This window comes from Acipenser ruthenus, chromosome 4 (genome assembly GCF_902713425.1).
Source record: "Acipenser ruthenus chromosome 4, fAciRut3.2 maternal haplotype, whole genome shotgun sequence".
NCBI lineage: Eukaryota > Metazoa > Chordata > Actinopteri > Acipenseriformes > Acipenseridae > Acipenser > Acipenser ruthenus.
Genome location: NC_081192.1, coordinates 49649735 through 49665900, shown reverse-complemented (window position 1 = coordinate 49665900; position 16166 = coordinate 49649735). Strand labels below are relative to the sequence as shown.

The following is a 16166-nucleotide window of genomic DNA, read 5'->3' as shown; positions in this document are numbered from 1 at the left end:
GAGCGTGTGAGCTGTGACCGGAGAGACGAAAACATAGGGTTATTATTTTGGTGTCGTGAATTCCGGGCCCTGACAGGAATTCTCTGTAGTTTCAAATAAAACAAACATTTTGAGAATTCAACACCATCTCCCTGAGCACTACTTCCTAAACATGAAAACGCTACAATATACTAAATGAACTGATCAAGCTTATTGTAAGGCTGCACTTGAGTAGCAGTTGTTTATTTTCTTTGTTATTATTTGCACGTTTAGTTATTTTAAAAACGTTTTCTTTTGAGCACTTATATGTATATTTTATTATATAAAGGACACGTTATTATTTTATTCACGTTTGCTTTGTATACTGGTTTGTTTTGATTTTGGAGTAGTTGCACCTTTTGTCACTACTAATCACCCCCTTTAACCAGCTTACCTGCTAATTAAGTAATTCACTTGTTGATCAATCTGGGACAGCTTTAAAAATCAGTCTCGTCAACACAGCAGCAGTGATACACAGAAACTGATGCTGCTGCTATTGGTCTGTGCATTTTAAGGTTTGTGTTTGTTGTATTGGGCTGGTTTTAATTGTAAGGAGCGATACACAGAAACTGATGCTGCTGCTGTTACCTTAAAATGCACTGGTCTGTGCATTTTAAGGTAACGAAACTACCAGGATTTCCAGGCTGCGCTGGCATTCCGGTCCATCCTTAAATCTCCTGTCTCGTGGAAGCCGCTTGTATTAGAGATTGGACTTTGTTTATAAACTTCGCCACACTATTAAATCCCTATATGGTAGAAGGATTGCATCAGTTTTAACTATACAAGAAAAGTGATTATAATTACCTGTTTTATCTGTGTACTCTTGTGTTATTGTCTATATTTTAGTGGTGGTTTTTATTTGTTTTATTTTATATACAAAGTTCCTGCCTTTTTTAATATGCAGTTTTTAAGATAGTGCTTTGCATATTTCTTTTTGTGCTTTTAACATTGTTTTATTGTATTTTCTTTTAATATACAAAGCTCCTGTTTTTATACTACATAATGTTATTGAATAATTTTATGTTAGTTGCTTTGTGTATTTATTGTAAACTGCCTGGAAATAAATAATTTAAACTTAGCCATTTATTTGTCCTGTCTTAAGATGTCACACAACCATACCAGTGCCGAACAAAAGAACCTGTGCGGGTGGGTAATTGCCCCCGTACTTATTGAGTAGGTGTCCACGCTGGCGTAGTCAGGCTACATTATTGCACTTTTATATAAATACTCACTACAAAAGCTTTCAATGTAATTGGGATAATACATAATCATTATTTACAAAATCTTGTTTGTCTCACTACTTGTTAAAAACTGTAACTTTACTACTATACTCCTTGCAAATGTTGTGAAATGTACTTTGTGGTGTGAAAATGAGGGTGTCTGCATTGCAAGCTGCATTGGAAGCATGTCATGGGTTCAATTCCCACACAGGGTTTATATTACAAACTTAAAAAATGTAATGTATTTTATTTATGTGTAACAAGCACATTTTTAATGTGAAAAAATGTAGTTAATATGAATGACACTTTCATTGAACATACATACTTTTGCACACATAACTTTAACATGCATATATATATCTATAAAGAAAAGGCAGGACTTGAACCCTAACTAGTCATATTTTCATTTCGCTACATTACACAGATTCACATCTTAACCCTTTCAACAAACTAGGCTACTATTTACATTTACCCTATCCAAACAGCAATACATTGCCTCAATATAGGCTGAACAATTTTGCTATTCCCTTAACTTTTCAGTAATTGCGCTTGCATGGTCAAAGAATGGCTTAATTGATTAAAAAAAATCTGGATCGGGCTATAAAGCGTCACAGCAAATCGAGAGACCATGTCAGTTATGAAGTTAAACTTTCAACTTCTGGAGCAGGTTAGTGTGTGTGTATAAAACAGTTTTTTTTTAACTGAAAAATACTGTTTAACCACCAACGAAAGGAAGAGGAGAATTCTCTGTCTGTGTCTTATCTCAGTCAGTCACACAGACAAACAGCAGGAATTTTTTTTATATATAAATCAGCTCAGAAGGTACGCAAAATGACAATAAATGTTTTTAATTATAATTAAAATAACTGTTTTTTAAAATTGTTTTTATTACTTTTTGAAGGAGGTTTTCCATCAGCCACCTGAGCAATGTATCTTGCTCCAGAACTAAAGTTTGTCTGAATTACTTCTTTTATATTAAACAGATATGTTTTGTAGGTACAGAACGGTATCTTATTATTTTGTTGGCTATTTATTAAGTTGAACAAATTAAGTTGATCGGGTGTGCTTGATTATTGTCTGACTTTCACATGGTTTAACAACTTTGTTTAGAAAATACTTTATGCAAAGTATGTTAAAGTGACGTGGTCTTGAAATCGAAATGCTATATTAATGTTGGCAGTGTGTAACATTTAAGTTTATTAGAACAAATTACGGTGGACTACTGTTTTCTTTTTTCTGCTGGCTGTTGGAGAAAATGCGTTTAACAGCTTTGAATTGGGGCAAAACGTTAAGAAGATATGAAAAGTGCTGTCAGTCAGAATAATAAGATTCTTTTGCTGCTGGTGGCTTAAGGGGATCCCAAGATCTCTGCTTTTTTTCTGCCTCCCCACTGCCTCCCCACCAGCCACCACTGATATATATATATATATATATATATATATATATATATATATATACAGTGCCTTGCATAAGTATTCACCCCCTTGGACTTTTCCACATTTTGTAGTGTTACAACCTGGAATTAAAATGGATTTAATTAGGATTTTTTGTCACTGATCTACACAAAATGTTGAAGTGGGGAAAAAAATCTACATATTTTTCAAAATTATTTACAAATAAAAAACTGAAAAGTCTTGATTGCATAAGTATTCACCCCCTTTGCTGTGACACCCCTAAATAAGCTCTGGTGCAACCAATTGCCTTCAGAAGTCACATAATTAGTTGAATGGAGTCCACCTGTGTGCAATTAAAGTGTCACATGATCTCAGATTAAATACACCTGTTTCTGGAAGAGTTTGTTAGAGAGCATATCTAAACAAACAGCATCATGATGACCAAGGAGCTAACAAAACAAGTCCGGGATAAAGTTCTGGAGAAGCACCAATCAGGGTTGGGTTATAAAAAAATATCCCAAACTTTGAACATCCCCCGGATCACCGTTAAATCCATTATTAAAAAATGGAAAGAATATGGCACAACTGCGACTCTGCCTAGAGAAGGCCGTCCACCAAAACTCAGTGAACAGGTAATGAGGGCATTAGTCAGAGAAGCAACCAAGAGGCCAATGGTAACTCTGAAGGAGTTGGAGAGATCCACAGCTGACATGGGAGAAACCGTCCATGGGACAACTATAACCCGGACGCACCACAAAGCTGGACTTTATGGAAGAGTGGCGAGAAGAAAGCCATTGCTGAAAAAACCCATATCAAATCCTGTTGGGTTTTGCCAAAAGGCATGTGGGAGACACAGCAAACATGTGGAAAAAGGTTCTCTGGTCTGATGAGACCAAAATTGAACTTTTTGGCCTTAGCGCAAAACGCTATGTGTGGCGCAAAGCCAACACTGCTCATCACCCTGAGAACACCATCCCCACGGTGAAGCATGGTGGTGGCAGCATCATGTTATGGGGATGCTTTTCATCGGCAGGGACTGGGAAACTGGTCAGGATTGAGGGCAGAATGGATGGAGCCAAATACAGGGAAATTCTAGAGGAAAACCTGCTTCAGTCTGCAAAAGACTTAAGACTGGGACGGAGAGTCACCTTTCAGCAGGACTATGACCCCAAGCACACAGCCAAAGCAACACTGGAGTGGCTTAAAAACAAGAAAGTGAATGTGCTAGAGTGGCCCAGTCAAAGCCCGTACTGGAATCCGATTGAGAATCTGTGGCAAAATTTGAAGATTGCTGTCCACCAAAGATCCCCATCCAACTTGACAGAGCTTGAATAATTTTGCCAATAAGAATGGGCGACTATTGCACGATCCAGATGTGCAAAGCTGGTAGAGACTTACCTCAAAAGACTCACAGCTGTAATTGCTGCCAAAGGTGGTTCTACCAAGTATTGACTCAGGGGGTGAATACCTATCTAACCAAGACATTTCAGTTGTTTTATTTTTCATTAACTGTTTCACAATAAACATTCTCTTGCCTCTTCAAAGTGTTGAGTAGGTTGTGTAAATCAAAGGAAAAACAATCCCATTTAAATGCATCAAGATTTCAGGTTGTAACACTACAAACTGAAAAAGTCCAAGGGGGGTGAATACTTACTATAGACACTATATATATATATATAGTAAATATGGACTGGAGAGGAGGGCTATAGTGGAAAATTATTGACCCATGGGAAGACTATTGTTACTGACAGGGAGCTATAATTAAGGCTGTGTGAAAATCACCAAATTAGTTTTTTAATTCACGGCAGTGTCACTAGGGTAAAGTATAGTATTACACTGACTGTGCACATAACTATTTTATAAATTATGTGTACAGATTTCTTTTTTTTAAAACAGCAAACAGAGAGATAAATGAACTGATATCATCAAAAGTAATGTTTATTCAAGCTAAATTAAGTTATTCAAGCACTTTACAATAGCTTGTGAAGCAGCGTTGTAATTAACAGCCTGTAGGTAAAGTGTATCTGCAAGGACAGCTTTCCGTTCTACATTAGATGCATGTTCATCATTTAGGCCTTACAAAACAAATACAATGTGTAACAGACTGATTTGGGGCATTAGTCGACTCGTTAGTGACCACTGACAAGCAAACAGACTGTTTTACTAATTCCATAATCTCCTGCTTGTGATACTCGGCAACTTTAGGTAAGCATTCACGTCTCAGCTGGGCTGATGAAGGAATCGCTCCACCATTTGCTACACTCAGTCTGAAGAACTTACGTAACTTTTGGTTGTCCAACTTTTCAAGAGGGATATTTGAGTGAACAAACGCTTCTTGTCAGGTCAAAATGTAATGTGTTTCAGGCTTCACGGTTTTCAGTGGACTTTTGGAACATGGAAGTCACCGTTTTTTGTTTCTTTGCAAGTAAAGCAGTCACGGTACTGCTCTGGATTTCCGCCTTTCTCTTTCGGTGAATATGTGAATCTAAATGCCTGTGTGACAAGATGATGAGAGGTGCAGTGAATAAGTGAAGTGCCACACAGTAATTCGTTTCCAAAAACTCTTCGTATTTTAATTGTACTAAACAAAACAAAACCAAACAGTTACCCCTATACCAGCACCACTACTAAAATATGCATATATCCAGAGTCAGACTGGCTCAATGGGCCCACTATATCCATAGCAATGCATTCAAAGGGGATATTAAATCAGGGGCAGTGGGACCAGTGGGGCCGGGCAAATCCGCCCTCGGTGCTACTTGCTGGCATTCCGGGCATGCTGCCACATATCTCGTCACCTCACTATACACTCTCGCCCAGTAAAATCGAGCCAATATTCGTTCCTGAGTCTTTTCGCTACCAGATGTCCCTGAACACGGGACATTGGGAGCCAACTGCATGATCTCACTCTGAAAAGGCTGGGGAACAAGTAATTGTTTTACAGTCTGCCCTGTGCTCATGGCTTGGGATACTCTATACAGCAAACGCCCAAATACAATATGGTGAGGATATGTGAGCAACTGGCTGCCATCCACTTCCTTCCCCTCGATAGACTGAATAGACCTTTCTGTCACAGCCACGATTACGCAGCAGGTATGATGACCAATCGTCACATCTAATTGAGGGGGTAGTCCTTGTTATCTTCATGGATACAGAGGATGACCACCGACCCACATGACCACCAATGTACTGGGTCTGATGGAGGGTGGCGCTGGCGTTGGTGTGGCAGGTATCAGAGCAGGAAGTGGAGCGGCCATGGTCCTCATAGCTTTCGGCCAACTGGAAGGCTCCATCCAGTGTGTTGGAACAGTGTCTACTGACCCAGTTGCGTGCCTCAGGCCCCAGCACCAGTATGAACTGCTCGATGGTCACCAGTTCTGTAACCTCCTCTGCTGTACGGGTGCCAGGGCAGAGCCACCGGGTCACTTGATCCACCAGCTGCTGAGCCATCACGCGTGGTCTCCTGCAGGTCGCTGGTACTCTGGGAATACAATACGGTAGGCTGCAGTCCCAAAGAAAAGACACTCCTAAACCACAGTCCTTCGTGCACAAAATTATGCTCCTTAAATCCCGGGGGGAAAGTGGTGTCGGTGTCTGTACTGTGCTGTGCTGTGCTGTGCTGTGCTGTGGGAAAGTGATCAGGGTTAAGTGCTGGCTCGGTGGCGTCAGCTCCTGATTTTCTCAGTACTCCTCTGCAACAAATAAACACAATCAATCACAAACAAAACACGTATAGGCTCCGGCTGGGAGTCATGTCTCAGCGTAAGAGGTCGTACTCTTTGTACCACCAAACTCCTCCCTGCAATCAGCCCGGAGCGCCAGGGTTTATCCAATCGCTGCCTGACTTGTAGCCGATCGTAATAGAGTTATTTAGAGCACTTGCAGTTACGCACTTCCCCCAAGATGCCCGACTTCCTGCTACCGGCGAGTCTGCCCGTCGAGGGAGATTTACAGCTCAAATACCTTCGCTCTCTGACACAGCCTGTCAACAGACGATTTTCGGTAGTGATGTTCAGTAACATTGCAGGACGTACAGAAGAGCTTACCTCCATCACTGTGTAAAACTCCTGCTCGATACTGCTTTACGCGATCTGCTGCAGACACATTTTTAGCCTTTTTAGATAAATCCATGTTCTTGTTTACAGTGTGTAGTACTTTCATTTCCCATCTAGATTGCATATATTCACATGACAATCACTGCACAGCACTAAGTGCATGGCGAATAGTAAACAGTCACACAGCAGAGCTGTACCGTTTAGTTAATGTGATTTTTTTGTATGAAATACAAATAATTATTTTTTATTTCTTAAGACTATTGAATAAATTGCGGTATTGGGCTAATTTCACGATTTCTGCGCAGTCCGTGAAATTGTGATTTACACAGGGCCTTAGCTATAATGCCCGAAGCCTCAGGCTGAGGGCACTGCACCCTAGAGGTAACAATAGTCTTTCTGAGGGGCATTTAATTTTCCACTATTAGCTGCAGTACATATTTAATATATGAGTCGGTCAAAATAATAAGAGAGGCAAGGTTGGATAGTAAATATGACTTTATATACTGTAAAGCCATAAATATTTTTGGCATGAATATCTTAGTGCTGTACATATAATGAAGTAACATACTACTACCAGTGCAACAGGTCGTCAACATTTCTGGAGCAAAATAGGTTTTATAGGTGTGATTCGCCAAATATTTTGGTCACAAATATTTATGGCTTTACAGTATTTTGTTTAAATATAGCTGATACGCATAAGTAAATAACTAAATAACAGAAATAAATAACAAAAAATATTTTTGAAGTTCATACTGCAAGTTTTTTTCTTTCTTTTGTAGTAGTTTTGTAATAGGTCACAGAATCACCGTTCAGCACTTTATTGCTCTGTGTGCAGGATGGCTGCAGTGGTGATGTCACACCCGGAAGAAGACGCAAATACACAGCAGCTGCGGGTTAAAACCGAGACCTGAAGGTGCTCGGTTTCTTTATTAAATAATAATTCAAAATAAAAGAGTTGAACAAAACACACAAAACAAACGGGCACAAGGGCCAAACAAACCAGACAGACAAACAAGTAAGTGTCGTGCTGGCTAATCCAGCACATTTTAGCAATTGTTATTGTCCCCTCTCTATCTCCCCGTACCTCCTCTCTGTACCCAACCCCGACTGAGTGACAATGTGCATCTTTTATGCAGTTGTACCGAGACTCGATTGCTAATCAATCATTCAATTAGAATCTCGGTACAACTGCACATGGATTAATTACGTGTCCTTCCCCGTGCTCACATAGTATTACATTTTAATCAGCACGTGAAGTGATGAGCAAACCTCGCGGCTAAATACAAATATACATTTTATCACTCGTGCTACGCAGACCCATTTATATCCCGTGTACCATACACCAACATTTAACACACTACATGCAACATATAAACAAACAATACGCACAAGGCGGGGTCATACTGCCACATGCTCCTATGATGAGATTTTAAGCAATCACAGACCAGAATTTCCAAGCACTTACTTATATACACATATACAGTACTGTGCAAAAGTTTTAGGCAGGTGTGAAAAAATGCTGTAAAGTAAGAATGCTTTCAAAAATAGACATGTTAATAGTTTATATTTATCAGTTAACAAAATGCAAAGTGAGTGAACAGAAGAAAAATCTACATCAAATCAATATTTGGTGTGACCACCCTTTGCCTTCAAAACAGCATCAATTCTTCTAGGTACTCTTGCACACAGTTTTTGAAGGAACTCGGCAGGTAGGTTGGCCCAAACATCTTGGAGAACTAACCACAGTTCTTCTGTGGATTTAGGCAGCCTCAGTTGCTTCTCTCTCTTCATGTAATCCCAGACAGACTCGATGATGTTGAGATCAGGGCTCTGTGGGGGCCATACCATCACTTCCAGGACTCCTTGTTCTTCTTTACGCTGAAGATAGTTCTTAATGACTTTCGCTGTATGTTTGGGGTCGTTGTCATGCTGCAGAATAAATTTGGGGCCAATCAGATGCCTCCCTGATGGTATTGCATGATGGATAAGTATCTGCCTGTACTTCTCAGCATTGAGGAGACCATTAATTCTGACCAAATCCCCAACTCCATTTGCAGAAATGCAGCCCCAAACTTGCAAGGAACCTCCACCATGCATCACTGTTGCCTGCAGACACTCATTCGTGTACCGCTCTCCAGCCCTTTGGCGAACAAACTGCCTTCTGCTACAGCCAAATATTTCAAATTTTGACTCATCAGTCCAGAGCACCTGCTGCCATTTTTCTGCACCCCAGTTCCTGTGTTTTCGTGCATAGTTGAGTCGCTTGGCCTTGTTTCCACGTCGGAGGTATGGCTTTTTGGCCGCAAGTCTTCCATGAAGGCCACTTCTGACCAGACTTCTCCGGACAGTAGATGGGTGTACCAGGGTCCCACTGTTTTCTGCCAATTCTGAGCTGATGGCACTGCTCGACATCTTCCGATTGCGAAGGGAACTAAGCATGATGTGTCTTTCATCTGCTGCAGTAAGTTTCCTTGGCCGACCACTGCGTCTACGGTCCTCAACTTTGCCCGTTTCTTTGTGCTTCTTCAAAAGAGCTTGGACAGCACATCTGGAAACCCCTGTCTGCCTTGAAATTTCTGCCTGGGAGAGACCTTGCTGATGCAGTATAACTACCTTGTGTCTTGTTGCTGTGCTCAGTCTTGCCATGGTGTATGACTTTTGACAGTAAACTGTCTTCAGCAAACTCACCTTGTTAGCTGAGTTTGGCTGTTCCTCACCCAGTTTTATTCCTCCTACACAGCTGTTTCTGTTTCAGTTAATGATTGTGTTTCAACCTACATATTGAATTGATGATCATTAGCACCTGTTTGGTATAATTGTTTAATCATACACCTGACTATATGCCTACAAAATCCTTGACTTTGTGCAAGTGTACCTAGAAGAATTGATGCTGTTTTGAAGGCAAAGGGTGGTCACACCAAATATGGATTTGATTTAGATTTTTCTTCTGTTCACTCACTTTGCATTTAGTTAATTGATAAATATAATCTATTAACATGTCTATTTTTGAAAGCATTCTTACTTTACAGCATTTTTTCACACCTGCCTAAAACTTTTGCACAGTACTGTACATAATTAGGGCTGTCAATCGATTACAATTTTTGATCGGTTAATTTATGTGTATTAGTTGAGTAATTGGTAGATTTAAAAAAATATCGGTAGATTAATCTGTGCACATTTTTAATAAAGGTAACAATATATTGTGGCTGTCCTGCATAGTAATACTAAAAAATCAGCAGAATCTAAAAAAAAAAAAAAAAGAAAAGAAAAAAGCCCAATGGTAATTTGATCTTTTTAAAAGCATTTTTATTATTATTTTAGTAATAATTTTTCGCAGAACATCGGTTGTTTACATAGCTACATACTTGGCTTCCTTCTTATACTTTTGCATCTGGCAGAACCTGAGGCGAAGAGATTAAGCTGTTCAGAACCTTGTTACAGGTACCCGAGAATACCGTGGCTATTGACAAGTGATTGCTTAACATGCTGTTGTAGTCAGAAATTAGAGACAGTAATTCCACATAATTGCATCTATTTGAAGAATTGGTGCTTTCATCAGTTCAGGTATTTCTGCTGCATATTGTACCTCCATTTTTTCAGAGAAAGTTCGTGAGAATTGATTCGTATCCAAATCGACTACAATGTCTCTGTTGTCTTATGACATTTTTTTTTTGTACAAAGCAACTTGAAATATTGAAGTTCTCAATATAATTATCAATAACTGTCTCTAAAATAAGCAACATGGTGCAAAATGTTTTTTTTGTTGTTTAAATTCAGCTATGCTTACACACCATAGTTACACACCCTACCCAAGCATATTTATGTCCCGCCTCTGCTCATTAATGATTGGACAGCTGTAAAACCCGGTTGTCATAATGTCACCCAAATCCATTTTCAGGATTCGAATCCCTTTTTGCTAAATCCCTTTTTTCTATGCGACCTGTTGTAGTGGAGCCACTCCACTTGACCGGCTAGACCAGTGGTTTTCAACCTGTGGTATGCGAACCTTTACTGGTATTTGACAGGCGTGCTACTGGTACGCGCCGACAGTTCTTTATGACGATATGATTCCTCAAAACACAATGCTCTGTCAATCTCACCATCTTGTATCAATCTGTTTTTACCACTGAAGCACAGAGAAATGAGAAATTATAATGCAGAGCTCCAGACAGCGATTACAATGGTTAGAAATGCAAGAACAAAAAAAAAAACATTGACAACTTTTTCAGGGGTTAGGCACAAAAATGCCGCATCTCCCTTTCAAAGCAAGTGACAATATTTACGAAAGCGAGACGACGTCGGTCTGATAGATACAAAATGTAACAAAAAAAAAATGCATTGCATAAATCTCTATACTTACATTGTCCAGCACAGTATATAATTCCACAAGGAGCATGTGTTAAAATGTTTTACACCATAATGTGCAAATAAATACCTTCCCGTGTTTATTAACCATGAATTCTGTGAGGTCTTTTGTTTTTTCTCCTTTGATTTTCAACATTTTTAGACACAGCTGCTGGAGAGCACACAGCTGGAGATGGGCAGCAGTGTGGAGTAGTGGTTAGGGCTCTGGACTCTTGACCGGAGGGTCGTGGGTTCAATCCCCGGTGGGAGCCACTGCTGCTGTACCCTTGAGCAAAGTACTTTACCTAGATTGCTCCAGTAAAAAAAAAAAAAAACAACTGTATAAATGGGTAATTGTATGTAAAAATAATGTGATATCTTGTAAGTCGCCCTGGATAAGGGTGTCTGCTAAGAAATACATAATAATAATAATAATAATAATAAAGATGGTGCTGGCATAGAGGTAGCAAGTGCAGTGGGTGGGGTGCAGGCCGCAGCTCCTGATAGAGACTGGAGAACAGGGGATGGCTGCTGTAGCAAGGCAGACAGCTTGCTGTTGAGTGTGCTTTTTCAGATAAAGAAGCTGGCTTGCACATGAAGAACCAGGTTTCTATGGGTTTTAACTAAAAACGGGCATATCCAATATACTGTAGTGTGCCAAACCAGGGCCTAAGCTTTGGGGAGTATGGTCCTGGTTTGAAGCTTCCCCAACAGCTGCAACATAACCATGTTGCCCTGTAACAATACTGATTAAAAATCTAATACAAAATTATAATAACAGTATGACTGATATGGTTAAAGCTAAATGCCCAAATATGCAAAAGTTATAATAAGAGTTGTCTTATTTGTACACTGCATCTGAATCAAAATTAGTGGGATAATCATGCTAGTATACAATATGATTTTGCTTTCCCTGAATACATGCCAATGAATAAACAGCTTAATTAATCTTTAATTGGATATTCATAATTCTAAGAGCTACCCTAGTATATCTGAAAATAACAAGCTATAATGCCCCCAACCTCCACACACACAGAGCTGTTTTGTTTTGCAAATACAGGCATCCATTTCTACAAATGACAGGCTGTGTTGCTGCACAAAAGCCTTTGATTTGTTTAAGCTATTGGAAAACGTCCTTTTTTTTAACCATTTAATTTCTGCAGATAAAGAATAGTCTTGAAATGAGAGCTGACCAGCCAGAGTGAAATAGGGCCATCTTTCAGCTACCTCCCCTCACTCCAGTCATTGTTATTATGACATTGTCCTCGGTGCATTCATGCATCTTCCTAGGCTATCAGCCCACTTCAACTCAGACAGCCCTTTATATGAGCTTCATACAAGCCCTTCTGAAAGCAGCAGCAGGGCACAAAGGCAGTCTGCTGGGAATGTTTCTGTAAACCCTATTTGGCTGTAGCGCTGATATAAATAATACAATAAAACGCACATAGGCCCTGATAGATTCAATCCCATGCATTTCAAACTCCTCTAGAGATAGACGTCTGGCATTCCATGGACAGAGAAGGGTATAAATATTCAATTAATTACCACACTAACTCTATTATTTAAAAGTCCCTGGCAGCCCATCATCTTATTATAAAGCATTCAGTGATTTTCCTTTCCTTTTTTTTGGAATCTGACTTTGCTGTAATACTTGCAGTAGGTTACATTTCTTTCTTTTCCCATGCTTGTTAAAAAAAGAAACATCATATCAGTGTTGATAATTGAAGCCATCAGTTTATTCAAAGTCTTCTACAAAAAACAATTTAAATATGAATCCTCCAAGTCAGGGGCTCTGAGTGGACAATATGTTGACCTGAGCGCTTCTTTACTCTGGAAGTGGACAGTTCAGTGCCTGACATCGACAAAATAATTGATTTACTGTATATTGGTAATTAGGTATACAATTGTTGATACTGTACAATACATGCAGCATTATATATGCTCGACTTTTGTTTTATCACTCCACAAAACCTTTGACCAGAACTCATATCCATCATTTTGTAAACTTTAAGCGATTGTCCTTGTGACGTTTTCCTAAGAGTGGCCTTTTCCTTGTCTTGCGAGCATTGAGACCTTCACCATGCAATACTCGACCTATGGTTGAAATGGAAACCCCAGTCACACTTGCAGCCAATTCACTTTGAATATCTTTGGCAGTCAATCTCAGATTGTTATTAACCTTCCTCACAATTCTTCTACTTGTTCTTGGTGAAAGAACCTTCTTTCTTCCAGACCGTGGGAGCATTCTGACAGTACCATGAGTCTTTAATTTAATTTAGTAGTCGCCAATTATTTTTTTTTATAAATTGTCTCCCAATTTAGAATAGCCAATTATTTTTTAGGCTCAGCCCACCTCTACCACCCTCCGCTGACTCAGGAGCGGCGAAGATGAACACACGCTGTCCTCTGAAGCGTGTGCCGTCAGCCGACCGCTTCTTTTCATACTGCAGACCCACCATGCAGCCACCTCAGAGGACGACGCAGCTCTGGGCAGCTTACAGGCAAGCCTGCAGGCGCCCGGCCAGACTATAGGGGTCGCTGGTGCGCGGTGAGCCGAGGACACCCTGGCCAACCGATGTTAGCATAAAGTAACCAATACAATGTGTTCAATAATATATTTTGCATTACAGCCAAAACATTAATTTCCTAATAAAACTACAAAAGATCTGTTGGCTACTCATTACAAAAAATGGCCTGAGATTTGTTAGTTTCCAAACTTCAATACAGAGTTCTAAAGCAAGCCAAAGCAACTCCATCCAAACAACTTGTCTTGAAATAAATGTGCCAGTGGTTACTGCATTGTACTGTGACACAGTAATGCAAAACACGCTAATAAATCCAGACCATTGTGTAGAATTTACTAAGAAAATCTCTATTCACAGTAAAAAAAGAGGCTGACAAATTCCTATTCTTACAGAAATTCTTCATATTATTAGTAAAAGGATTGCCATTTCAAGTGACATTTTGATTTCATGTTGACGGTGTGATGTTCCAGCAAACAAGCTTTCCACCTAGTTCTTCCAAATATATATTCCGCAGTTCAAGTTTTATAGTCTCGAATATGTTTTCACTTTTGGTCACAATTTATTTACTTTGACTGAGCCTATTAATGTACGTGACAAAAGAATGGTGCGCTGCCCCGCAACCAAAAACACAGTTTCTGGCATACTCTTTTATACAGCAGTGGCAACATGACCCTGAACCCGTCTTTCTAAAATAAATAAATAAATAAATAAGCCATAATCACTTTAAATAGGGTGAAGCTTTCTCTTTAAATACTTGATTTGAACATTAACACAGTAGGGGCCCCCGGCAATACTGTAGGGGGAGGGGGGATCTTCATGAATACCCCCACAGTCTTAAAAAGACCCTGCAAATGTCTTTGTACACCTGCCAGTCATTTAAAATGTAATCCTCACCTTAATGTAGTCATTTTAATTTCACTCAGTGCCATTATTACTGGACTCTAAAACCCCAAATGATTTGCAGCTGCATGTTGAAATCTCCATTATATACTAAATTAAAATGACCCCCATTTTCCTGAATAGAACACAGAGAATTTGACAGAAAGCAAAGGTGCTGTCAACAACAAATCTTTTTTTTTCCCCCTTCATCTTACACCTAATATACAAATAGAAACTCCCTGCAACTGTTGGGTGGGGGGAACAAACCACAAAAACCGATGGCTTTGGGACAGCTGGTGTGTTATTTAGCTACAGTGAGCTTAATCTGCTTTGCTGAATTTGTTTATTTACAAATCGAAACAACCTGTCTCAGAAAAACCTTAATGATTGGCAATGAGGATTTGTACAGATAAACAAATGTAGGTTTACTTTAGAATTGCAATTGACTGGTTCCACCATCAGACACATTAAAGACTCCACTGAAGGGATGCCTGCAGGGATACACCCAAGGATAAGAGATTAGCCAGTAAATCGTGCTGTAAACAACACACTGCCTCTCACTAAACCCCTACATTGATTCTTGAAATCACATTTGTAAAAACAGAATTCATGCCATAAAAGAATACATTTATAAACCGTGCAAAGGCGTAATAATTTATTACATAGTATGAAACCAACAATTAGGTTTAGAAAGGAATTTAAAATGAATTTGTCGTTAATAAATTGCTATTAAAAAACATTCTTACCTGAATTCCTGCTCTGTGGAATATGGTGTCCTGTCAGTGTTGGTTGTTGGATGAACCTTTACTGTGACTGTTGGTTTTCCCACAAACCTTTATGCCGTCTCCTGTTTCAGGTTGTAACTTGACATCGTGAACAGTGAAAACAGAGGACACTGGGGAAAGAAAATGAAAAAGTCATTCTGTTCACTTACACTAATGTATTCACTCTAATATAGATCATATACCATTTCACTGTAATGTATTTGATCAGTTATATCCATAACACATATAAGACAAATGGGTTGCACGATACCCTTTTTGGACCAACAAAACAGGTACATTAGTAATATACACCCTGCAGCATGGTTGTTAATAGAAAATTAGAGCTATCATAAAAGAGATTCTGATACTTCAAGTGTCATATCTAATTGGATAAGCCACATTGATCACAATTACATATATCAACTTATAGCAGCAAAAATATGTTTTACAAAAATAAAAATAAAAATGTTCATTTTAAATCTGTTTCTAAGTACAATCTTCAGTTGTGTGATTTATATGAAGTTAATACATCGTGTGTAGGGTATCTTGTTGTATCATTTCACACAGTATGAGCAGCCTGAAACACTTTGTTTCACAGTCCTTTCACCCAAACTGCAACAAGACCCCCTACACACAACGTAATAACTTCATATAAATCACACAACTGAAGACTGTACAGTAATCCGTCACATATCTGACTGCAGTGGGACCAGAGTAAGGGCAGATAACATGAATCCTGTTATAAATACCATTATACACAGCTGTAACAATTACTGTAGTCACACAATTATTGTTTTGAGATTCAGCTTTTATGAGGGAGCCCCTAAATCCCTTGTTTAGAAAGATACAGGGTATTAATGCTTGTGACAGGGTAGCTGTCTGCCGTGCTGATGCGTGCATTCACTGCTGAGTGACAGGCAGGAGATCAAGACAGAGGTTGAAGTTGATACACCCTGCAGGCGAACAG

General features: G+C 39.3%; 1 protein-coding gene across 4 annotated transcripts in view; it reads right to left on the bottom strand.

Annotated features, from left to right (window-relative positions):
- Positions 1-16166, bottom strand: part of LOC117399581 (cyclin-dependent kinase 14-like) — a 238798-nt gene that overhangs the window by 42533 nt on the left and 180099 nt on the right. For 3 of the 4 annotated variants that reach the window (XR_009328479.1, XM_033998865.3, XM_033998866.3), the window contains one exon: positions 15182-15330. Coding sequence is in view for 3 of the 4 variants with exons in the window: in XM_033998865.3 (XP_033854756.1) it covers positions 15215-15330 (116 nt within the window). In the remaining variant the exon portion in view is untranslated. Of the gene's footprint in view, positions 1-12897; positions 13126-15181; positions 15331-16166 lie in introns of those variants that run through there. The other variant, XM_059022492.1, reaches the window with a different exon arrangement.